Genomic DNA, 26,103 nt, shown 5'->3' on the forward strand with positions numbered 1-26,103 from the left:
TGCTACAGCACATTCAGCAGAAAGTTCAGCTGCATACACTTTATGGAAATGTGACATTAGAACTGAATAACTGGAAGACATTTCAGCCACAATTAACATTTGATACTGTTTGGAAAGAAAACACAATTCATTTCTAATTTTGCCACTTCGGTGAGCAAACACTGGCTTAAGTCAACTGGGAAATCAGAACACAAACTAGCAAAAGTTGCAGAAGGTGGCTACTCAGAGAGTCTTCACTGAAGTTCTGATTTGGACTACCTCTTTAAATCTCACAGATGTGGCAATGAAGAACTGAAGCATCTCACTCAAGTGTGCAGGCTTGAGATAAAGATGTGTGGTCACACTGAGGCCAAGCATTGCCCTAAAAAATTATCCAGGTAAGTAGGTAGGTTACTCCACATCCAGACAGCCTCCTACATCTCCCAGTATCTGATGACTGTCCTTGCAGCCCTCAATTGCCCTTTGGTCTTCCTCTAGTTTCTTCTGTGAGGAAGTTCCTGGGAGGAGACAGGGTGCCAAAGGAGGTTGCAGGCTGTCAGATGAAGGAACACTGCCACAGATGGAGCATGGCCAGAGTGGGTAGCTGTCAATTTCTCTGCTTGCCCTGGGAAGACAAAACTGGGTGGACTTTGCCTCCTCCCCTCACCAGCTCTTCTCCCTCCCCTCTGTCCCCTTCTCTCTTCTTTTGTGGCAAGAATCAAAAAGGAACAATGAGAAGATTCCACCTAAACAATAGGAAGAACTTCCTGACAGTAAGAGCTGTTCGGCAGTGGAATTTGCTCCCAAGGAGTGTGGTGGAGTCTCCTTCTTTGGAGGTCTTTAAGCAGAGGCTTGACAGGCATATGTCAAGAATGCTTTGATGGTGTTTCCTGCTTGGCAGGGGGTTGGACTGGATGGCCCTTGTAGTCTCTTCCAACTCTACGATTCTATGATTCTACGAGGAATAGAGCATAAGACTCTTAATCTCAGGGTTGTAGGTTCAAGCCCCACGTTGGGTGAAAGATTTCTGCATTGCAGTGGGCTGAACCAGCGGTCCCTCCCAACTCTACAATTCTATGAGTCTCATGGCATCTTAAAGGCCAATAAATATAGTATGGCATATATTTCCACGGAGTACATACATGGATTACATCTGATAAACTGGACTCTCTAGTCTACAAGAGCTGAAGTCATAATACAATTCTTACTCTCTAAGATGCAACAAGGTTCTGCTACTCCCTACCCTACCCAAGCTAACATGGCTATCTCTGTGGAAGTTAATATCAAAAGAGAAAACTGCCTTACTCAAAACATATAAACCCAAAGAAGAACTCAGATAAATAGGAAATAATACAATTGTAGCAAGTTATTTACAGGACTCTGCTCAAAAGCAATAAAAACTGCAGCACACCAATACTCATGTGCTTCAAGGGTCTTCCCAAAATAACAGACACAAAATTATTAGATCATAAATCAGTCCACCGACCAACTGAATGCATTTTGACCATGGGCCTTCCTCAGCCACTCCCAAGTCCCAGCATGGAGCACCCTTGGGAATCCCAAACTCCAGGCACATTCAGCCTGCGCCCAAAGAAGCTTTGATGCAGATCTTCCACAGTGAACTTCTCTGGAGATTTCTGAAAAAGGTCTTTCCATGTGCCTTTCCTGCTTACTGAGCGCTCCCCAGCCCAGCTCCCTATCTTCACACTAAAGCTCCTTGGCACCCACTGCAAGTTGTTTCTGTTTTCAACCTCACTCCATTTCACTAGTTGCCACTTTGAGTGGAAGCAGGAGGCCAAGGAAGAGCAGTTGTTGTCGTTAAAAATTGTATACCGCCCTATACCCATAGGCCCTATACCCCAAGCAAACCTCCCATCAGCCTGCAAAATATGATTATTTTTTAGTTAGATTTATAGCCCTTACTCCTAAGGATGAGATGTAGTGACTTGCCCATGGCCATTGAGCTTCACAGCTGAGCAGACCCTTGGAAGATAGATGGGCATCCCACTCTGACATATGTGCATTAAAGAGAGTCAACAAATTTTACCATATGAGCTCCTTGAGAGACAAACAGAGGAAGGCCCTTGAAGCCTGGAGAATTCACAGGTAGAATTTAGCCTCCTCTTTCAGTTATGTTTGTGAAACCAGTATACAGTGGTACCTCTACTTACAAATAACTCTACTTACGAATGTTTCTACTTGCGAATGGAGCTCCGTCCGCCATCTTGGATGCGGTTTAGATAGGATTTTTTCTACTTACGAATTTTTTCTCCCAATGCATTCCTATGGGATTCGACTTACAATTTTTTTCTACTTACAAATGTGTGTTTGGAACACATTAAATTTGTAAGTAGAGGTACCACTGTAGCTTTATTAGCAACATCTTCATAAGGACAGTGCACTACACTTTTCTCAGTGAAACACAAAATAGGCTATGAAGCCCCCTCCCACCCCCACCCACATTTTAAGTGTGCTCAGAATCATTACCCTAATGTGAAAGAGAATGCACACGACATATGGAGGCTGTTGCTCCTTGGGAACAGCAGTGTATAAATGGCGGCTATAATATTACACACAGCAATTACAGAAATATCACAATTTCAGGGAAATAGGATGTGCCCTGTAAACGTCATCATTATTATCACTGCAGCTCCTTAGTGTTGCATTGTTAAGAGAACGTGCTTGGATATGGAACTGAAATAAGAATATTAATTTTTAACAAAACAAAACGCAGCAGTGGACGAGAGAGATGCGAACAGGCAGCCGACACCATCTGCTGCCCTTTGGAAATCTGCACTGATAGCAGCTGTAGTCCATTCCTGTTGTTCATGGCCATGTCATAGAATCACAGAATTGTAGAGAAGGAAGGTACCCAAGGGTCATCTAGTCCAACCCCCTGTCATGCAGGGTTCTCAATTAGATCATACATGACAAGTAGTCATCCAACCTCTGCTTAAAAACCTCCAAGGAAGGAGAGTCCACCACCTCATGTGGGAGTCTGCTCCACTTTCAAACAGTTCTTGCTGTCAGAAAGTTCTTCCTGCTGTTTCGCCAGAATCTCCTTTCTTGTCACTTGAATCCATTGGTTCAGAAGCTAGCCTCCGGAGCAGGAGAAAACATGCTTGCTCCATCCACCAATGTGACAGTCTTTTGGATATCTGAAGATGGCTATATCTCTTCTCAGCCTGGTCTTTACCAGGTTAAACCTGGGACGCAGGTGGTGCTGTGGTCTAAACCACTGAACCTCTTGGGCTTGCCAATCAGAAGGTTGGCAATTCGAATCCCCGTGGTGGGGTGAGCTCCCATTGCTCTGTCTCAGCTTCTGCCAACCTAGCAGTTCGAAAGCATGCCAGTGGAAGCAGATAAATAAGTACCGCTCCGGCGGGAAGGTAAGCAGCGTTTCTGTGTGCTCTGGTTTCCATCACGGTGTCCTATTGCGCCAGAAGCGGTTCAGTCCTGCTGGCCACATGACCCAGAAAGCTGTCTATGGACAAACGCCAGCTCCCTCGGCCTCAAAGCGAGATGAGCGCCGCAACCCCATAGTCACCTTTGACTGGACTTAACCGTCCAGGGGTCCTTTACCTTATTACCTTACCAGGCTAAATATGCACAATTACCTCAACCATTATTCATAACGCTTGGGTTCCAGATCCTTGATCCTTTGCACACGGTCCAACTTGTGGCACACACCCCTTCTAGCTCTGGGGGCAAACCAATGCACTCGGTCTCCCCACCCCACCCCACCCAAAAACAACCAACACATTTCCCCATCATTTTCTTTGCCTCAATAACAAATGTGTGCATTTCTCAGAAGTATATTTCTCGCCACAGGCACTCATCAATTTTTTGAAAGTCCAGATTTAGCCATCTGAAGGGCAGATATGCAAATGCACTTAATGCCTACCATTTACTCAGTGTGCAGTATCAGCAGTTCAGCAATAGGATCGTTTTTTGCATCGATCTGACTTCTGGGGAATCTGCCAAGTTACAGAAAATGCCAGGCCATGTTCTAGGGGGCACACTAAGTCAATGTCGCGTTTGCCAGGGCTTTTGTGATCACTGATGCCACCATGTGAACTGGACCCAAAGATGCGCCCGTCACTCTTTCGTGACTTCACATTACAGGGCAGAAGCTTGTAGCTGAGAGCAAGCTATCTTTCATGGAAGCTCAGCTCTGATTTTACAGATTGTCTCATCAAGGAACACCTCGTGAGCTTCCAGCAAACCCCAGAGTTCCCCAAGAACATAGTTTGAAACTTCTTTCGTCCAGCAAAATTCCTTATTTTCTATAATGAAATAATGGGCAGCAGCCAACACCTACCATTCCTTCAGATCTTACAGAGTGCTTTGATAGCTTTGTCCTGTCCACCATTTAGCCCAGGTGAATAAGGCTAACCAGAGAAAGTGACAGAATGGTACAGTAAAACAAGCAGAAGAATGTGGAACAATCAAGGGTGCACAACATACTGATAGTCTCCACTGAATCTGTAAACTAGTCATTTAAATCCTTACACCCTTTCCTTATAAGAGAGGCTATAAGGAGTACAGACAAAAGCTCAACAGGAATCCATTCTCTCGACAATGGCTTCAACAATAAAAGGAAATGTTCTGAACCACACTCATTACTGTCTGAAGACTTTAATCTTGTGATCTCCTTCAGAGTCTGTTCTCAAAACCCTTCAGGTATCCTTAGAAGCCATAGAAAATGAGGATAATGTTTGTAGTTTAATTATGCAACTAAAGCATCACAGAAAGCTAGGTGATCTGGCAAGGTGTAATGACGTCTCAGCTATATTGCCAGGAGAGTGATGTCTTTTTCTCTAAGTTATATGATAGCTGAATTTTCTAATGGAGGTGGGGACATCCCACGTACAGGATAGGTGAAACTAGAGGGGGGGAGAGAGAAAACTTTGCACTGCTCATTTTCTTTATTCTGCTCAGAAAGTGGTAATTAACATGGGGAGTGTCATATACTTTTTTTTACATGCCCCTATTATTGTGCACTCGTGTATGTAAGCATGGTTTTTACTTGACAAGATATAAAGCAATGGTTTGGGCATTGGGCAAGCTTTCTAAGTAAGCAACTATATGGAGAAAATTTCATATACAGTCATACCTTCTGATTTCATATACAGTCCTTCTGGTGGTTCCCTCACTGCGAGAAGTGAGGTTACAGGGAACCAGACAGAGGGCCTTCTCGGTAGTGGCACCCGCCCTGTGGAACGCCCTCCCAGCAGATGTCAAGGCAATAAGCAACTATTTTACTTTTAGAAGACAACTGAAGGCAACCCTGTTTAGGGAAGTTTTTAATTTTTGATGCTGTACTGTTTTTAATATTCGGTTGGAAGCCGCCCCGCCAGATGGGCGGGGTATAAATAATAAATTATTATTATTATTATTACCTTGGCTCCCAAATGCCTGGGTACTCGGACGTTTTAGTTCCCAAACGCCGCAAACCCGGAAGGGAGTGTTCCAGTTTGTGAACATTCTTTGGAACCTGAACATCCATTGCTCCTACTGTGGCTTCTGATTGGCTGCAGGAGCCAATCAGAAGCCACGCTTTGGTTTCCGAACGTTTTGGAAGACTTCTGGAATGGATTCCGTTCAACTTCCAAGGTAAAACTGTATTCAGGTTTTAGTTACAGGTAGGTAGCCGTGTTGGTCTGGCTTTTTTTTTCTTCCAGTAGCACCTTAGAGACCAACTAAGTTTGTCATTGGTATGAGCTTTTGTGTGCATGCACACTTCTTGATGCCCAAGTTACACCTTTTCCAGGTAGTATAGGACAGCAACTCTTCCTCTTCAGGTCTGTCCAGAATAAAACACATGTCATTCACGATTTGAATGTGGACTAGGGGGCTGTCCTGAAGTGTATAACCAAGAACAGGATGGATGACCTGGACGGCTCCAGATACTTTTGGTAGTTTGGCCAGCCTCTTGAATGCAGGGAATGACAATCCAGAAGAGGATTTTCTCTGCGACAGCACCTAAATTGTGAAACTACCTCCTCACAGACGTACATCGGGCACTTAAATCATACTGTTTCCACCTTAAGTTGAAGATGCACTTTTGATACCTAACAGTAGATTACACTGTTCTGTTCTGTTTGTAATTGTTTTATAGTTGTATGTATATTATATTATATTACATTATATTAATTGTTGTTGTTGTTGTTGTTTAGTCGTTTAGTCGTGTCCGACTCTTCGTGACCCCATGGACCAGAGCACGCCAGGCACTCCTGTCTTCCACTGCCTCCCGCAGTTTGGTCAAACTCATGTTCGTAGCTTCAAGAACACTGTCCAGCCATCTCGTCCTCTGTCGTCCCCTTCTCCTTGTGCCCTCCATCTTTCCCAACATCATAGTCTTTTCCAGGGAGTCTTCTCTTCTCATGAGGTGGCCAAAGTATTGTAGCCTCAGCTTCAGGATCTGTCCTTCCAGTGAGCATTATATTAATTACATTATATTATATTATTGTAACCTGCCCTGGGACTTTTTGCTGAAGGGCTGCATAATTTTTTAATATAAATAAATAGTTTCCCACCTGCTCAAGGTGAGATCCCAAGGTGGGATTCCAAAGCAGTGTACAAATAGTAGAACTGCACAATAAATGATGCCAAAAATATAAAACAACACAATATAAAACTTATACTGAGTTGGAGAAGGTTGGATAGTGGAAAATTCATCTTCAACATGTGCTCTGAACTCAATAGAATCGGGGCCCACGGTTCCATTCTGCCTTGGCACTATCACATTCTGAGCCTTCCCTACTTTTTCTGGAAAGGTATGCTATGTATCCAATGCAACTCTTTCCCAAATGAAGCTGAACCTGCAGAAGAGGCCTTGAATTTCTTCCCATCAATAAGGGGAAGGTAGAACAGAGAAAAGCATTGTTCAAGATAGTGTTTGTGTCGCCTCCACAAATCCTTAAAAATTCTTAGAAACATTAACCAAGGACACTGGGTTACTTGAGTGGCAATCTCATTTCTCCTTCTCTTCATGCATCCCACAGTAATATCTAAAGTAGCTTTTAGACTAGGATTATAAAAGGAAAAAGCCAACCACAAAGAACATGATCAGGTGGGTCTCCCCCAAAAAGCTAATTATGTGACCAGCATAATTTGTCACACACTGCCGTAGGTATCATGGCAACAAAGCTAATGGCAGGATGCATATATTTAAATTGCTATTAATTTTCAAAGATCACTCACGCATATTAAAAGATAAACTGACAGCTGTTGAGAAAAACCATCAGAGGGTGACAAGATTTAAAACAGGCCAACGAAATGACTTTCGGGGTAACACGATGATAAATAATGTTTAAAGCACATGTTTCCCCATATAATTACTTTTTTAAAAAGCTACCCTAAATTCCGGGAAATTACATGGTTGCATACCCAAGTCTGAATCAGAAATATAATGTAAAAACATTCTGATTTCAAGAAGTGCGGGCGGAGGTAATTGCAGTGAAGCAGCTGATAAACCACCAAGTACTTTCTCCCTCCATCAGATTTCAGTTCCACTTGAGATGTGCAGATTTCAAATAGCTTATGAATACATTGATAAACAAAGAATTGTTCTGAACATCTGTAAGCAAACTATGAAGAGATGTTTCATACTGAATGAACATGAGTTTCACATAATGCTTGCCAAAAAATGTGTATTTGTGTATTGAGTAAAATGCACTGGAAATAGTCCAAACACTTACCCATTGCAAATGCCTTTTCAAATTTGCATCTGTAGGACAATTTACTGTGATGTAAAAATAATTCCCTATCAGAGTACTTATCGGCTTCAGAAATCCGAGCAGGCCGATTGCTCCTTCAGTTCAATGCAGCGTGGCATCCATCTTGCCACCAGAAAAGGTGCTGTGCACTAACTATTCTTAAAATCACATATATAATAACTCATGTTTGCTCCTAGTTTCTGCTAATAGTACATGGCAATCAAAATGGGGTCAATTAATCTTAGAAGGCACTCTGTTACTCCTGATGGTTAAATTACAACATAGCTGTTATGGCACAGAGGCTGGGACACAACCTTTGCACCCTTTATGCATAGGTGCCAACTCCCAGATTGAAAAATCCGGGATCAGCAGCAGCGCGGCACCGGAAGTCGCGCTGCGGCCATTTTGGAACTGGGCAGAGCAGCACCGGAAGTTGCTTCCACGCATGCTCTGCCCATTTAAAAAATGGCCGCAGCACCAGAAATCACTTCTGCGCGTGTCCAGACATGCACAGAAGGAGCCTCCCCGGGCCGGTAAGAATCCGGGGGATTTACGGGGTTTTTAAAAATCCGGGCTGCCAGCGGGAAACGGCTGGAAAACGGGGGGTTCCCGGGGAATACGGGAGACTTGGCAGCTATACCTTTATGGCCAAGAAAAATCCAAGTGCACCCAGTCTCTAATGCCTTATTCTACAAGCTCCTAGCACACAACCCTCTAATTGCATAAGAAGTCAAATTATGCTGAGTCTGCCCATTGGTCCATCTAACTCAGCATTATCTGACTAGCAGGGACTCTCCATTGTTTTGGACATGAGCTTCTTTTCCAGATCTACCTGGAGACGTCTATGATTGAACCCGGGAACTCCTGCATGCAAAGCAGATACTCTATGGCTTTTCCCCATTTTGGACTCGTAACAACACTCCAGTCATTCCAATGACTTCTTGGATTTCCAGGGCAGTTGGGCTGGCCCATTTGAAGACCTTGCACCCACAGGAAACCAAGGACGCCGTAGCACCTTGAGACACTGGTCTTCTACTAGCAGGTCAAGACCCACAAATGACTGTGCTGTGACTTAAGGTAGATTGTAAAAGTAAGCTTCCTAACCTTGCAGATTGTATGCAATCCTCAATGCAAAATATTACCAGGGAATGGGGGTATTTGCTGGGCACATTGTCACAGTTCCCACAATCCCATGTAAGCAGGTAAAAGGTAAAGGGACCCCTGACCATTAGGTCCAGTCGTGACCGACTCTGGGGTTGCATGCTCATCTCGCATTATTGGCTGAGGGAGCCGGCGTATAGCTTCCAGGTCATGTGGCCAGCATGACAAAGCCGCTTCTGGCGAACCAGAGCAGCACACGGAAACGCCGTTTACCTTCCCGCTGTAGCGGTTCCTATTTATTTACTTGCATTTTGACGTGCTTTCGAACTGCTAGGTTGGCAGGAGCTGGGACTGAGCAATGGGAGCTCACCCCATCACAGGGATTCGAACCGCCGACCTTCTGATCAGCAAGCCCTAGGCTCAGTGGTTTAACCCACAATGCCACCTGGGTCCCCATGTAAGCAGAGCACTAGGCAAAACAAATAAATCTGCGCTTAACTGTCAAAATGGATATGGGTTACAGAATTCTCCCTTTTCTTGGCACAAAATCAGGGTTCCATTGATGGAACACTTATTTTATTTATGCTTTTCAGTGCAGAGTGCACAGAGCCCAGCCATAGCTCAGTATTTGAACACTTGGTTTCCATACTGAAGGTCACAGATTCAATCCCTGGCCTGTATCTCCAGCTAAGTGGACCTCTTGGTATCTCAGCTGCCAAAGGCTTTTCTGCCTAAGTCCTTGGCAGGCCAGAGTAGGAAGCCCTGGTCTACATAGAAAGATCAATGTCTGCATGCTTATATGCCACTAATCTTACTTCTATAGATTAGTCTTAACCACCTGTTTGTTTGGGGGAAGGGACTTGCATCACACCGCTTCAGAAAAAGGCTTATAATCCCTGAAAGAGCCAGCCCTACCTGAACAGACCTCTTCATAGGTGGGATTAGGGGTGTGTCCTCCTGCATAGCCCACTTGAGTTGAGTAGACTCCTTTCTGCCGCCAAAATTTCCTCTCTGCGCCCCAGAAGCAGCCCATCCCTGTATGGAACAAAATAAAAGGCATTCTTGTTACAAAAGATTTACAAGGTCTTTGCTTAAAAATGCATATTCAATGTGCCATACAACACAGCTAAAAATAAAATAAACTATTCAAGAGAAACAAAACAAAACCAAGAACAATAAATTCAAAAAAGGGAACCCTGTCTTCCAATCTGCTGTGAAAAACACTGTAAAAATTATAATTAAAAGGGGGAGGGAAAGAAGAAGAAATGATTACTATACATTTAAGAACATTTTTTTTAAAAAAAGCTCTGTCAAAACTGGTGGCACTATGACAGAGTTCAGACACTCACAGGTGTGCCTGGACAGGTTCCCCAGACTCTGAGTTTTCATTTAAAAAGAAAACCTACCTGTGGCAGCCATTTTGAATTATGCTACACCCCATGGCAGCCGTTTTGTGACTGGCACCATTGGTACTCTCCCAAAATTCAAAACATTCCCACTGGTCTAAAAAAGGCTGGTAGCCCCTGCTATAAGATCTATCCCAAGGGATAGACCAGTTGTTTCATGCAGTCACTGTCTGGTATCAATCAGTCCATTAATGTCCTCAGTAGAATACTGCCAACCCCTGCCAGTTCCAGGATGACCAGAAGGATGTGGAGGGCAGCTGGGTCAAAAGTTTATCAGTAGTACCAATAGGATCACACTTCCCCTATGTAACAAGGAAGAATCTGAGCAGACCCTTTGATCCAATGGGAGGGAAAGGAACTCTTCAATGACAACCTAATCAGATGTTCTTGCAGTCGTCATGAACACATGCTTTCCTTAAAATAAAATAAAAAACTAATTCTTCTACACTTTAGATGGCCCATTTCCTTAAAAAAATTGATTTCAAAATGCACAACCTTTAGGGACGAGAATCCTCATCCATGTAAAAGCCTTAGGGTTGGTTAAATGGCAATTGTACATATTTTTACAGCATAATTTTCTTTTAGCTGATTAACAAACTGTCAAAACACAATAATTTGTATTAATGGCAAACATTCATTTAATGTTCTGCTTCCTGGCATCTGCAATCTTTAAAGGTGGCAGAGCAATAATTAACTAAATTAGAGATCATACAGGAATTTGGGGGGGGGACCCTCTCTAGGCTAGTCAATTTATGCATGAAAATAATATTCAAAGTGCACACAAAAATGAGATATTTATTCGCTGACATGGCCAGTTAGCCATTAAGTCTGAGCTTCAACTCAACAGAATTCCACTAATTTTAACAAGAGCTTCACCAATTCAAATTATCTGCAATTACAAGTTAGCAAATATCTAAATATAAACAGGACCTGGCTTGAAAATTCTCCCTTTGAAGCTGAATGCTCCAAAGCAAGCAACAAATTAAATAGCAGACAGGACGGACCTTGGTACAACAGGCGCCAACCTGCAGTCTCTTGCCCTGTGAGTCATTACCTTAAAAAAAAAGCCAACTTAACTAGGGGAAAGGCTTCAGGTAGAAGCAAGGAAAAGTGTCTTTTTGTGTTCTTCCTTGAATCAGAAGTCCTACATATCTAAAGTGGGATTCATGGTGATATCTATTTCTTAGCTCAGAACTGAGAAAGTTTGCTGTTCTTTGTGATCCTTGTGACAGGGAAGGGGTGCTACTCCCCTATGAAATTCATCCCTTCAGATGTCTAGAAGAAACCCAAAAAGTTCAACTGCTTTTGGATGGTAGCCAGTAGGTGCTAGCTTCATTAACCATGTTAGAATAAAGACGAGTTATAACTGGAGAAACTTGGATACTCTTCAAACCTAATGGAAGGAATTCTGCACCACCAAGGCCACCTGAGCCTCAAAAACCGGCAAAGGATCCAGAAGTACCCCCACGTTGTGTACCCACGCCTTTAGAGGGAGTGCAACACCAACAAGAGCAGACAACCTCCCATCCATCCGGTCTAGGGAGCCACCCACTAAGAGTGGGTTAAGCTTCAGTTTGTTGGCTCTCATCCAGTCCATTGGTGAGGCAAGGCAATGGTCCAGCACGTCCACTAAAACACCAGCAGATGTAAAAGACAAGTAGAGCTGTGTGTCATCAGCACATTGCTGACAACATACTTCAAAACTCTGGATGACTCCATTCACCGGTTTCTTGTAGATTTTAAACAGCATGGGAAATAAAATTGAACCCTGAGGAATCCCACATTGAAGGCTCCATGTTTCCCCTGTCTCTCTCCCAACAGACGTCATCATACAGGCCACCAAAACAGTTTCTAGGCCAACACCAGGCCTAAACCCCAATTGAAATGGATCAAGAAAATCTGTTTCCTTCAAGAGTGCCTGGATCTGGTCCACAACTACCCTCTCAAGAACCCTGTCCAAGAAGGGGAGGTTGACCACTGGACAATAGTTACTTAGATCTTCCAAATCCAAGCGGCTTCTTCAAGAGTGGTCTTATCACTGCCTCCTTCAAGCAGTCAGGGGCCACCCCCTCTCGCAAGGAGGCATTAATCAGCTCCCTGGCCCAGCCAGCAATTCCCTCCCTGCTAGTTTTTATCAGCCAAGAGGGGCAAGGGTCCAGAATACAAGTGGTTGCCCTGAAAGAACCAAACATCTTGTCCATATCCTCGAGCCTTACTATCTGAAATTCATCCAATATAACAGGACACCTCTCGAGATTCATCCACTTTAACAGTGGAGTCAAGGTCCTGGTGGATGCAAGCAATTTTATCCTCAACATGCTTTGCAAACAAGTGACAGCCAGCCACCATCGGTTCTGCCACCTCCTTTGGGTCAGACTGTAAAAGGTCCCACACTACCCAGAAAAGCTCTGCTAGACGGCACAATGAGGATGCAATGGAGGCAGCAAAGTATGCCTTTTTGCTGCCTTCACGCCCACTAGGTAGGCACAATGGTGTAGCTGCCTCTCATAAGGAGCAATGGCATCTTTGCCCACACCGCTGCTGCTGCTGCTGCCTGCCAGCCACTTAATTTAAAAGAAATGTACCCCTGCACGCTCACGATGCTGTTGCTGCCAGCTGGGCAGCGGAGGCAGCTGCTTCCTCTATCCCATGGAATGGTCCAGTCTCATTTTCTTCTCTTTTAAATGTGCCAGCCATTTTGTGTTATGCTGTGCCTCCATGGCGGCATTTTTGTGTGATGCCACGTTCCAAGGCATCAACTGTGCAACTTGGCAACCCAGAGCAGTTTCTCAAAATTCCAAATGTGCCCACTGGCCCCAAAAGTTAAACTACAACTCCAAATGGGTTTGGGATTTGTTTTTTTGCTTTCCATCTTTATTTTTAGGGCTGGTTCTACTGGACATCCTGTGGTGCATTCTTTTCTTTCTTTTTTTGCTTTTGCTTTTTCAAAAGTGTTTTAGGCCAGGTCCTCTCTAGGAGTGAATCAGAAGAGCTCTGCGGCCTTCTGACAATTTCAAAGATTCTTTGAAAGCTCAGTTAACAGAACAAAGCCGTACCTGCCATCAAACGGATTACAAAGGTATGGCCTTCCTTTGATACTTCAGAAACCAACTTCAAACTAAGTCATGTACTCTGGCCGGCTCCTACCTTTGTTGCTGGTTGAAATGTACTAAAAACAAAGAGACAATATAATGACAATCTAAGAATAATTGTACATCCAGAATATTCTGTATCCAGCAATGTATAAAAAGAACTGAATAGAGACTGCGCAGAATTGTATTCTGGGTCACAAAACCATTTGCTTCCCAAACTGTACCAGTCGGAGTACATGCTTGCAAAGCAGGACCCAGCAGGATTGAACCCTCCTGCTCTACGCAGTGTGGTCGAGAGCCAGGGAGAAGACACAGTGCCTCCTTCCCCCACTCTATAGGCTTTTGTAAAAAGCATTAGCTCCACCCCACCCCCAATTGGTATCTGGCCAGATCCAGGTCAGGTGTTTCCTGGGTCACCCCAGAGAGTGGGGGCAGGTATAGCCCTAGAAACTAACCAATTATATTTGCCATTTATGATTCTTGGTATTCTTTGGTTTCTTGGAATCCCCAAGCAATGTCAGGTACTTTCAGCTGGTAAGACAAGATTAGGACCCTCAAACAAGGCTAAAAACAACATGTTAGAATGCCTGGGAAAATAAGCATGTTTAGTTAGCCTTGTCTGGGAAGTTATCACTACCTCTGCAACTGATTAATAGACTGCTGACCACTGTGGTCATGTCCACAGCCCAGAGAATAGCTTGAAGGTATGTGATTAAATTTGTCAGCTGAAGCTCAGGAGAACTGGCTCAAAGCAGTGCCTGGATTCAAAACCACCTAGGAATCATTTGTACACTTTAGCCAGTTCTAGGCAGCATTGGGGACATTGAAAAGTTCTCCAGACATGACAATATCATGAACATAGAATCCCAGCATTAAAACTGATCATCTACTTCAAGAGAACATGTATCCCACTTGGATCAATTAATAGACAAAGTGAGGGTTGTTGTTTTTTGTTTTTCAGATCGTGTGACACACTCTGCTCTAAAGGAGACTGGAGAGTGCATGCCAAAGAGATGCCAGACATCCCCTGGTGCATAAAATATAGTAATGAAGGCAACAGGAATGCATGCTTCAGGGCAGGGGAGCCCCATAGTTAGGGTACTATCACTGAAAAAACTCTGGAATGGATTCAACTAAGCAGTATCCCTAGCAGGCTTTCCCCACTCCTCCCCTCACACCATCTCCAAAATTGGCCTGTGACAGTAAGGGAAACCCCCAGAAAAATACACAGGAGGAGGAGGAGGAGGAGGAGGAGGAGGAGGAGGAGGAGGAGGAGGAGGAGGAGGAGGAGGAGGAGGAGGAGGAGGAGGAGGAGGAGGAGGAGAAGAAGAAGAAGAAGAAGAAGAAGAAGAAGAAGAAGAAGAAGAAGAAGAAGAAGAAGAAGAAGAAGAAGAAGAAGAAGAGGAGGAGGAGGAGGAGGAGGAGGAGGAGGAGGAGGAGGAGGAGGAGGAGGGGAGGTCATTCAGTTAGGCAAGCAGATATGTATTTTTAGTGTGGTGTTGAATTCCTCCCTCTATCTCCAGTCACCACCCTTCCTAACTTCGAAAGGCAAGAGCACCTAGAGAAGGGTGCCCAATAAAGATCTTATTTGCCAGGTAGGTTCAAATGCCGGGGGGGGGGCAGATACTCTGAAGTGCCTGGTATGGGGGGGACCATTCTACTGCTCTGTGGAATGGAATGAGGGAAAGGCTGCTCTGGAACTCAGCAGCAGGCAAAAGATCCCAGCAGTGTCAAAGAGCCATGAGTCAACTGGGATGGAGTTTGAGTTCTACAGGATCTTACAGTTCTGTATAGAACTGTTGAGTTGGGAAGGGCCGAGAGGCCACCTAATCCAACAAAATACCAAATATATAAGCATCCACTCAAGAGACTCCTCACAAGTCACCATAAAGCATGCATGCACAAGCAAGTTCACCCAACCAGCCACATCCTGTGGGCAACAAGGAACTTTGCTACCTGCCTCAGGCTGCAAAAACAAGAGGGGAGGCAATGAGAAGGCACCAAATCCTAGAAAAGAAGGGGGGAGACCTCCAGGTACACAAAGACATGTTTTATTCAGCCCAGCGAAGCTTGGGGTTCAATGAAACATACTTCTGTTTAGGGAAGCTTTTAATGTTTGATGGATTTCTGTATTTTAATGTTTTGTTGGAAGCCGCCCAGAGTGGCTGGGGGAACCCGGCCAGATGGGCGGGGTATAAATAAATTATTATTATTATTATTATTATTATTATTATTATTATTATTATTATTATGTGCATCTGGAGCTCTCCTCCTTTTTCTCCCCAAACACCTGGAAAGTAATTGACTGGTGGACTGCAGTGAAGCACAGTGTGTCAAGAGACCAGGTGTCCTTAGTGAACAAATACCTTGAAAGGACATGAAGGCTGCAATCATTTCCAAGGGCAATATTACTGGGGACACACCAATACCACACAGCATACCTCACCGCTTGGTTATGAAAGTCCCTCCCGCAGCGGAGGAACAGAAATGACAAGATATACAACATATATGTTTATCTAACTCTGCATTGAACCCAAGGAGGTGGTCTGTTCCTACACCTACTCCAGGGAGAATATTTTAAGAATTTTTCACTTCTAGAAAGAATGCTATGCTTCTGAAAAGAGTATTCTGCAGATCAAAAAGTCTTTTGAAAAGCAATTTGCACTGACATCAAACTCAACGTGCACTGAGATGGATAAAGAAGATACAAGCTGAGCAGATGAAAAATAAAACATAAACTGCAAAATGTCAGAATGAAAAATACAAATTATGGTACCTTGGGGAAAAGACCATGAAAGAGAGCATAAACAGGACTTACACATACACTCAAGAGTTTACAGTTGCATTGCCTTACAAAAAATCAGAGAGAAAGCATAAAAAAGATATATATGTGATCCTTTGAAATAAGAGAATGCTAATGCAACCTCAATCAAGGACAGTTTCCCGTATTATTGCACACTGTACTTCAAAAATGTCCTTGGTAATGTCACAGTAACTGCAGATGTTTTGAGGGAATCTAGAGCCCAATTCCTTTGCTTCTCCATGCCTCGTGTAACCATTTGCCTAGTGTAAAAGGTGAACACATCAGACCAAAAATGGAACATTTTCAATACAAAAAAATTACTCTCAATTTGCTTTCCAGTGCAAATGATTATAAGTATAGTAAACTGAAAATAATTAAGTTTAAAGTATTTAGAAGATGCAACTGTTCTAAAAAACGAGAAAGCATTGTTTGGTTATTGTTTTTTAATCATTGATTCTCAACTGAATGCTCAGAGAGGACCTGCTCCCAAATCCCAAACCAAAATATATCGACTTGTAACACTCAAAAGCAGAAGGAAGGACTTGTAACCGAGCAATTTATAAAAAGTAAAATCAATAAAAGTGTAGGGCTGCGTTCACATGTCACATTTAAACCACTATGTGCTCATTGCCCAAAAATCTTCCTCCACCACACTAGGAGCGACAAGTCACAAGCCTTGGCTTGTTGCGTCATCTAAACATGAGTTCATGGTTTGTTTCTCTCAAAATCAAACAAACCTTGAATGATAGCCAAGGTTGCAAGGTCTGCCACATTCGGATTCAAGTCCCTGCTCAGTCTTGAAGCTCACTCAGTCATCTTGAATGAGCCACCAAAGAGTTAGGAATTCTAACAACCAAGTGGAATAATAATTGTAAATAATTTTATAGAGCACACACAAAGAGCTGTACTGATTGTCAATATTATTAATGATAGAAAAACTTACCAAATATTGCCATGTGTGTTCCCTCTGGAAAAGGTTCGACCATGCTGTTTCCATTCACATGGTGTTTATCTAAGAAAGAAGGAAATAGGTACCTGTCAGGTAAGAAAATGTATCATGGGAACAAGCCCCTAAAACGTATTTATATCTTCGTTACCTCAACTAGCACGGGTTAATGCTAAGTCCATTATTCATAGCAGTGATGATAAAGGCAATTGCCATTTGCAGTAAGCAAGAGGTTTTTTTAATGTTTGTTCACAATTCACATAACAATTTTTATTTACAGCAGGCCTTCTAGATTTAAGGACCCCGATTCAAATGTTATGGGTGTTACAGAGGCAAGGTGACCATGTAAGCTACCTAAGGAATTTAAGAGGCCCTCTAATACTCTCTACAAGTGCCATTTGACAATTCCTTATTTCGTTTTTTTTTTTAATGTGCTTCCAGGAGGAAGGGGTGGGGACACCAATGACAGTAGTAGTGGAGTGGGAGAGCTGAAAATAATGTCAATATGTATATGTCACATCTGGCAACCAGTGAGCCCCTTTGGTTTCCGATAGCACATGGGTAGACAAGTCTATAAAGCCTGGGACACAAATTTTCACAGCCCTTTAGCAACTAAGATGGCTGATTTACCGGAAGAACTGCATTTAGTGTTAACTCTGGAAGTATATACTTGATTCTGACCAAATTAAGCCTCCTGGTGTATATTTTGCTCTAGGAGGCATAGTTTGGTCAGAATCAAGTCTACACTTCCAAAGTTAACGCCCGGCAGGCATTTGGCACAGATAATTTTATCTATGCCTATTCTCTCATGAAGGCATTCTGTGGTGGGCATTACCTTCGAGGCCACAGGAAGGTAACACCTTGGGGTTGGTTGTCATGGCCTAAAGGTCCACCCCCAGCTCTTTATTTTCATGAGAGCTCAATAATTTTAGCTTGAACTGTTAATGTCTCCACCACATATAATCAATAATGGTTACTTTGTTAGATACTTGTTATTTACAGCTAATAGGCTTTTAAAATACTTGCTTTCAATTATGCCTGTGTGAAATGAAATTCACTTCTGTATTTTATTTCAATACCAATTTATTGTGCTGTTGTTACACACGGGTCTAAAGAAAATATAGAGCGCCATTAATTTTCTTAAACAACCTCCCATTAAGTCAGAGATCTAAAAAACCTTTACAACAATATCCACTACAGTGCCCAGATATTTTAACGTCAGGTTCCATTGGCTTTGATGAGACCACACCAACGCAATTAGCATGTAATTCTGCGGGAACATTTGCAAAAAACAAAAAACTGAACCAGCAATGGTCATGAGGCACAGCCAAGCAGGTTCCAATAAAATGAGCATTTGGGGGAAACAGTACAGTACATATAAAATTGAAGTACATAATTTAATTTTCATGTGTAAGAACAGGATGCTGTACTAATGGACCTTGGTCTGATCCAGCAGAGCTTTTCTTCCGTTCTTAAAGTCTGCAAAAATAAATGGAACAGGCTAAAGCTGCTCCATCTGTACACTTGGAAGAAGCAAAAGATCACCCTCCCGAAGGAAGAGCAGGAGAAGTATCTGGGAAGTATGAAGAAGAAAGAATAAGGAAAAGGCCATACCCAATAGCAGAGCACCTGCTTTTTCCGCAGAAGTTCCCAGGTTCAATCCCCGGAATCTCCAGGAAGGGCTGGGAATATCCCCTCTTTTAAACTGTAGAGAAGCCACAGCAAGTCCATGCAGACAATACAGTGTTACCTTGGTTCTCAAATGCTTTGGTACTCAACAATTTGGAACCCGAACACTGCAAACCCAGAAGTAAGTGTTCCAGTGTTCCATCTTTTTGGTAAGCCAAACATGCTCCATTTTGAGCATTACACTTCTGTTTTGAGTGCCACACTTCCAATTTGAGTGCCACACTTCCGATTTTAGTGCCACGCTTCCGTTTTGAGTGCCACACTTCTGTTTTGATTGTTACGTTGAAGTCTGTCTGTTTTTGCTATTTATTTTGCATTGGGTTTTTGTTTTTGTTTTTGCAGCTCTTTTATTTATTTGTTTTTGTGACTGTGTGGTCAGCTACTGATTGATTGATTGATTGATTGTGTGACTGCAGTACAATGTTTACCGCTTTCATTTTATGGATCAATGGTCTTGTTAGATAGTAAAATTCATGTTAAATTGCTGTTTTAGGGGTTGTTTTTAAAAGTCTGGAATTGATTGATCCATTTTTCATTTCTTTCTACGGGAAAGCACACCTTGGTTTGGGAACACTTTGGTTTCGGAACAGATTAAGTTTGAGAACCAAGGTACCACTGTACTGCGAAAGATGGGCCAATCTATCTCTCTATAAAGCAACTTACAATGTTCCTAGGATATGGACTGTCTGTTCCATTTATTCCTTGCAAGTTAAAAAGCCCCAAATGTTTGTTTTAAGTTCTAAACTAAAAAGAAAAGCACTACTGTAGGAAACGAGTAAATTCCTTTTTTCTGAGAGTTGCATGGCTTAAGGGGGGAGGAAGAAGCACTGGCAATCTGAGATGCAGCAATAAATCACAAGTGCCATGAAAGACAATACCGGTAGGATTGCCATGGGATTACTGTACACTGGCAGAAGTTTCTTCCACCTGATTTCCAGCCCATTCCCAAACTTACCCCTTAACTCCCACTCTTTGTAACAATCCTTCACTGCTGTGAATAAGCATCAAAAAAATATCTGGAAGCCAGTGGTTTGCATTTCAGACTTGCATACAAGATGCGAACCAGAAAGAGATGGAAATAATGTATTTCATTTAAAAGTGGGTATTTGTCACTGTGATTTTCTCTTTCAGTATCTTATAAGTGAAACGTCTAATGTCAGCGGGTGCGGGGAGACAGAGAGAGAGAGAGAGAGAGAGAGAGAGAGAGAGATTGTGTCCATTTGCTAATGCTGCTTTCCACTCAAATGTTCCTCTTCAACAGTAGAAGAGTTAGCTCTCATTGTCATGATTGAAAGAACTTGCTCAACTAGCTTCACTGGGGGGTTACATCTTTGATTCTCAAGCATCTGCTCCTCGTGCTACTCAGCAAACAAAGCTTGGAGTTGGTACTCAAGGGAATTTGAGAAAATTACAAGAGGGTGGGTGTGGGTGGGTGCTTTCAGTGCTGTTTACGTATTTTCTTTTAAACTGAGCCTAAATTAGTTGTTTGTCTCCTGGCCCACTTTAAACTTTCTGCAAGGTCAGGCCAGCATATCAGACAAACACAGTGTTTGCCCCAATGCTACACAACCTCCCCCGATGTCTTAACTGCCTTTTAAATCCCCAATTGCACCCTTTGCTATACACAGTTGTGCAGGATACTGAAAATTCTCATGTTGCAAATGGCAAGCTGTTTAATCTTAACCCCTAGCAAAGGCACTTTAGGCTCCTGCTTCTTAAAAGGATGTCATATAGAGGAGGGAGAAAGGTTGTTTTCTGCTGCTCCAGAGAAGCGGACACGGAGCAATGGATTCAAACTAAAAGAAAGAAGATTCCACCTAAACATTAGAATGAACTTCCTGACAGTAAGAGCTGTTCGGCAGTGGAATTTGCTACCAAGGAGTGTGGTGGAGTCTCCTTCTTTGGAGGTCTTTAAGCAGAGGCTTGACAGGCATATGTCAGGAATGCTTTGATGGTGTTTCCTGCTTGGCAGGGGGTTGGACTGGATGGCCCTTGTGGTCTCTTGCAACTCTATGATTCTATGATTCTAATCTCCTGTTCCGAACACCACTGCCACTGAACCCAATCTCTCTCCCAAGATCTCCAACAGCAGAACAATTCCCAGCTCCAGGGCTTTGAGGGCTGAATGACACTTGCCAGGAGACTAGCAAAAGAAAAGCCCCCATCCTTGAAGAGCAGCCCCCACCAAGTACCCTCAAATACTGCTTTTCATTTGGCTGGACGGGAGCTTTGTGAAAAACAATATGGCTCCAAGTTATACTGGGAACAAATTATTTTCACTTATTAAAATTGACACTGGCAAAGGGCACTGTGGTGGCTTAAAATAGTTCCAGCAATGTTTTCATGCAGTTGATGTATCGCGATGTGACACCCCACATTCGACTGCATCCATTATATCAAGCGGCATTACTGTCTGCACACTGATTGATGCTACAAAATATGAAGTGTTTCAGTACAATATTCAGTACAATATGTCAGTAAATAATTATTTTAAACTGGGCCAAAATTCCTTTAGGTAGGATTTGGAAATTATTATTTTTCTCTTTAAAAAAGTAAAAAAAAAAGTCTGGTTAGGCATTCATAAGAAAAAGAGATTCAGGTAGGTAGGTAGTCGTGCTGGTCTGATGCAGTCAAAATAAAAAAAAATAAATAAATAATTGTCCAGTAGCACCTTATAGACCAACAAAGGGAGCTGGATATGTTTAGCCTGGAGAAGACAAGATTAAGGGGTGATATGATAGCCATGTTCAAATATATAAAAGGATGTCATATAGAGGAGGGAGAGAGGGTGTTTTCTGCTGCTCCAGAGGAGCGGACACGGAGCAATGGATTCAAACTACAAGAAAGAAGATTCCACCTAAACATTAGGAAGAGCTTCCTGACAGTAAGAGCTGTTCGGCAGTGGAATTTGCTACCAAGGAGTGTGGTGGAGTCTCCTTCTTTGGAGGTCTTTAAGCAGAGGCTTGACAGGCATATGTCAAGAATGCTTTGATGGTGTTTCCAGCTTGGCAGGGGGTTGGACTGGATGGCCCTTGTGGTCTCTTCCAACTCTACGATTCTATGAAAGTTTGTTCTGGTATAAGCTTTCGTGTTCAGGTATCTGAAGAAGTGTGCATGCATACTGAAGCTTATACCAGAACAAACTTAGTTGGTCTATAAGGTGCTACTGGACAATTTTTGTAAAAAAAGAAAAACAGTTTGCACCATTGCTGCCAGGAAAGGGAAAGGCAGACTTAAAACATATAGCCTTTTAAATGATTTACACATTTCTCTGAAATTATGAAAATTTACATAGGATTGCAGTTACATAGGATTACCACAGATGGTAAGCAAATCCCTAATCAGTCTCCATACTCCACTGACACCCACATCCACAAGAACCTAGCTCACTGTTCTTCTCTTTATATACATTCGTCAGTGCTCGTTCCCCTTCTCCCTTCCCCTTCTCTTGTTCCCCCTGCTTTACCCTGAGATTTGCAAGCTGTTCCCTGAATTCAATTATTCTCAGGACAGTGGACAGAACAGACAACTGAAGACAGTGAATACGAGCAGACACATGAGAGCTGCATGGTGAATGCAGCTGCACTGAGAGTGAGTAGCTCATCACCCAAACAATAGCCCCAAGCCCCAAGCACTGCTTCCAACCAGACCCTCAAAAACCAGATGGGCCTCTGCTTTGCTCCAGTAGGACTGCTGTTATGGTGAACCGGGACCCACTACCACAGCCTGACCTACAGTGGGTCGCACGCATAAACTTATACGGGAACAAATTAAAGAAGCAGATCACCAAATAAATGCTTGGCTTCAAAGAGGGTCCTGCGTCTGAAAAGGGTGAACACTTCAGATATAAGATAAAGAACACGGGACAATGTATTATTGGATCGCTGAGATCCAGATTTCACACCTCCTACACACCAAGTCAATGACCATGCAATATTTCAAGAGGTAAAAAATAAAGTTGTTGAGCTTTTTCAGGGCAATCCCCTGATAGCCCAAGCCGCCCACGCCAGAGCTAGAGCCACCTGCAACTGAGCACAAGCCTGAACCAGAGCATCCTGCATGCAAACAAAAAAAATAAAAATCCCAAAATCCAGGATATTTGCAAAAATTCCCTCTGGATGGGCATGTAGGACCCCAAAAGTGGACACATCCAGGAATTCCCAGACATATGGCAACTCTACCTTAAGAAACTTTAAGACAGAAATAAGGAGCATGAAAAAGTAGAAATACTTTGCACTGCGCTTCTACTCACTGGATATGGCATCAGAATCATAAAGGGAAAGGATCATTTGGGTCATATATAAACCATTCACTGAATGAACTAAGTGGGAGGCACTGTATTAATCACACAAATGAATGATTTCCTGAGTGTGGACTATCCACTTTGTTGTGAATTACTGAATTGCAATGAAACTTTTACTAACTTTACAGATACATGAAGAGGGAGGAGGATAAAGTGAGGCACATCTGTATAGAAGCATCTTGCAAATATAACTTGCTCAGAGTGAAGAGCCACTATAGGGCCAGCCAGCCTTAAGTCACCTAGTGCTGCTTTCACTGCCATTACATAGCTGGTGGTGCAGCACAGCAAACTAGATCATTAAGTTCCTCTACTTGAAAGCTGTCCTAGTAGTGGACAAGTAGGGCATGATCACCTCATCTGTCTCCTGAGAAATCTCTATGTGGGACAAGAAGCTACAGTTAGAACTGGATATGGAACAACTGATTGGTTCAATATTGGGAAAGGAGTACGACAAGGCTGTATATTGTCTCCCTGCTTATTTAACTTATATGCAGAATTCATCATGTGAAAGGCTGGACTGGATGAATCCCAAACCGGAATTAAGATTGCTGGAAGAAATATCAACAACCTCAGATATGCAGATGACACAACTTTGATGGCAGAAAATGAGGAGGAATTAAAGAACCTCTTAATGAGGATGAAAGAGGAGAGTGCAAAATATGGTCTGAAGCTCAACATCAAAAAAACTAATATCATGGCCACTGGTCCCATCACCTCCTGGTAAATAGAAGGGGAAGAAATAGAGGCAGTGGGAGATTTTACTTTCTTGAGTTCCATGATCAATGCAGATAGTGACAGCAGTCACGAAATTAAAAGACGCCTGCTTCTTGGGAGAAAAGCAATAACAAACCTAGACAGCATCTTAAAAAGCAGAGACATCACCTTGCCGACAAAGGTCCGTATAGTTAAAGCTATGGTTTTCCCAGTAGTGATGTATGGAAGTGAGAGCTGGACCATAAAGAAGGCTGATCGCCGAAGGATTGATGCTTTTGAATTATGGTGCTGGAGGAGACTCTTGAGAGTCCCATGGACTGCAAGAAGATCAAACCTATCCATTCTGAAGGAAATCAGCCCTGAGTGCTCACTGGAAGGACAGATCCTGAAACTGAGGCTCCAATACTTTGGCCACCTCATGAGAAGAGAAGAATCCTTGGAAAAGACCCTGATGTTGGGAAAGATTGAGGGCACTAGGAGAAGGGGACGACAGAGGACGAGATGGTTGGACATTGTTATCGAAGCTACTAACATGAGTTTGACCAAACTGCGGGAGGCAGTGGAAGACAGGAGTGCCTAGCGTGCTGTGGTCCATGGGGTCATGATAGAGTCAGTCACGACTAAACGACTAAACAACAACAAGGGCATCTGGTCCCAGAATCCCTGGTTTAAGTGCTGGTACCAAACAGGTATACCTGTAAAACACCATGGTGGCAAGGCTGGAAGCTACTGACTGGATCTAGAGACAAAGCCACAGAAAGGGGCCTGTGCACACCCCTTGGAGGCTGGAAACTGGGGAGCATCAGAGCTACAATTACTGCTTCCTACTGATATGGAACAGCAAAATATTATTCTTTAAGGAAGGAGTTCGAAATCATTAAACTAGCAATGCTAAAATGTAGAATACTAGTTCACTGTACTCCCTCTTGCTTGCTTCCTTGCCATGTTGCTTAATGGGCCCTAAAGGAAAAGTTGAAATTTCCGGAGCCACAATCCACGAATGCTACATTAACATTGTTCAAATAGTCTGAAATTTCACTTTCTAGAATACTTATTGCAGTAGTTTATAACAATTGCTGTCAACTGTGTTTTAACTGACACCACTTTCAAGCAAAGTTCCATAAAATCTGCCTAAGGTAAAGCATGTGATATGAAATGAATCTCTATACAAATGGGAAGATTTAAAGAATTTGGATGTTAGGATGACGGAAGACTTCCTGAGGTTGCAGCTGCAGCACATGAGTAAAACAGAGGTCATTGTCCAAAACAGCACGTCAAATCCACCAAGCCACAGAGACAATGTATTTTAACCACTAATAACAACAAATAAAACAGGGGGGAGTGGGATTCTGTAAAAACAAAAACAAAAAGTGAAGAACAACATTGCGAAAAGAAACAAATGAACTGGCCAACTAAATTCAGAACAGGGTAAATTCAATATTTGTTTATCCCCATATACTAGGCTGGGGTCAGGGGCTGAGTTGGAGGTTGAGAGAATCATGGCTTGCCTGAGGCTACTGGGTGAGTTCATGGCTGTGGCAGAATCAGAAATGGGGAATCTTCCAACTCACACTATTTTACAGGCTACACTGGCTCCCTTGGACACTGACATTTGTCAGGAGTCAACTCCCTGTGTACAAACGTAGAACAAAAACACTGACACCTTCTCATCTGGCTCACAATGTCGCAGTATTATCATTTTGGAGATTGAACGCACGTCTCCAGTATGCTGCTAATACAGCACAAACGGCAACCCCACCCCCACCCCACCCCACACACAACAGCCCTCGTGAAGATGTCAGTAGCTGTAAGCAATATGCAGGCTGTGATAGAGTATCTTCCTTGTACACACTCCCCCCCCCACCTCCCCTTGATGGCAGATTATCTGCCTGGAGGTTGCATTAAAGCTTCATTCAGCTGTCAGTCAACAGATGAGCAGGAATGGTTCAGTGCCTCTTCCCCACCCCCGCCCACTCCCATCTGACAGTGATAAATGATCAGGAGTAATGCTCAGATAAGCTGGAGAGTTCCAGGCCTCCCTTTTAGAATCTTGTTTCAGACTAGCCCCCCCAGCATTCCCCCCATTGGGGTACCAATGGAAACAACAAACAAATAATAATAAATAAAGCCCCATCCGCAGCACCTCGGTGGCGAATTCCGTGCGGTGTTGGGGTTTAGCGGAAAAGGGAAATTCTGGAAAGGGAATTTCTGCTTTGGTTGGGTTGGGTGCTGAATTTGGGGCGCTCTTGAATGGTTCCTGTTCATTTCAGTGAGCACTGGGCAGAAGAACCACCCACTGGATTGTGCCCCTTGTTGGTTAGTGGAGTGTGTGTGTGTGTATGGTTGGGG

General features: G+C 43.1%; 1 protein-coding gene and 1 pseudogene across 4 annotated transcripts in view; both read right to left on the reverse strand.

The window, feature by feature from the left end:
* MSRA (methionine sulfoxide reductase A) overlaps nt 1-26,103 on the reverse strand; it is a 179,077-nt gene that overhangs the window by 91,436 nt on the left and 61,538 nt on the right. For all 4 annotated transcript variants that reach the window (XM_035110866.3, XM_035110867.3, XM_088666940.1 and 1 more), the window contains exons 2-3: nt 17,046-17,114; nt 9,717-9,836 (exon numbers count right to left, since the gene is read on the reverse strand). In XM_035110866.3, the coding sequence (XP_034966757.1) occupies nt 9,717-9,836; nt 17,046-17,114 (189 nt within the window). The remainder of the gene's footprint in view (nt 1-9,716; nt 9,837-17,045; nt 17,115-26,103) is intronic.
* Nucleotides 11,481-12,904, reverse strand: LOC148686479 (uncharacterized; annotated as a pseudogene).

Source organism: Zootoca vivipara, chromosome 3, assembly GCF_965207765.1.
Source record: "Zootoca vivipara chromosome 3, rZooViv2.hap1.1, whole genome shotgun sequence".
In the NCBI taxonomy this organism is placed as follows: domain Eukaryota; kingdom Metazoa; phylum Chordata; class Lepidosauria; order Squamata; family Lacertidae; genus Zootoca; species Zootoca vivipara.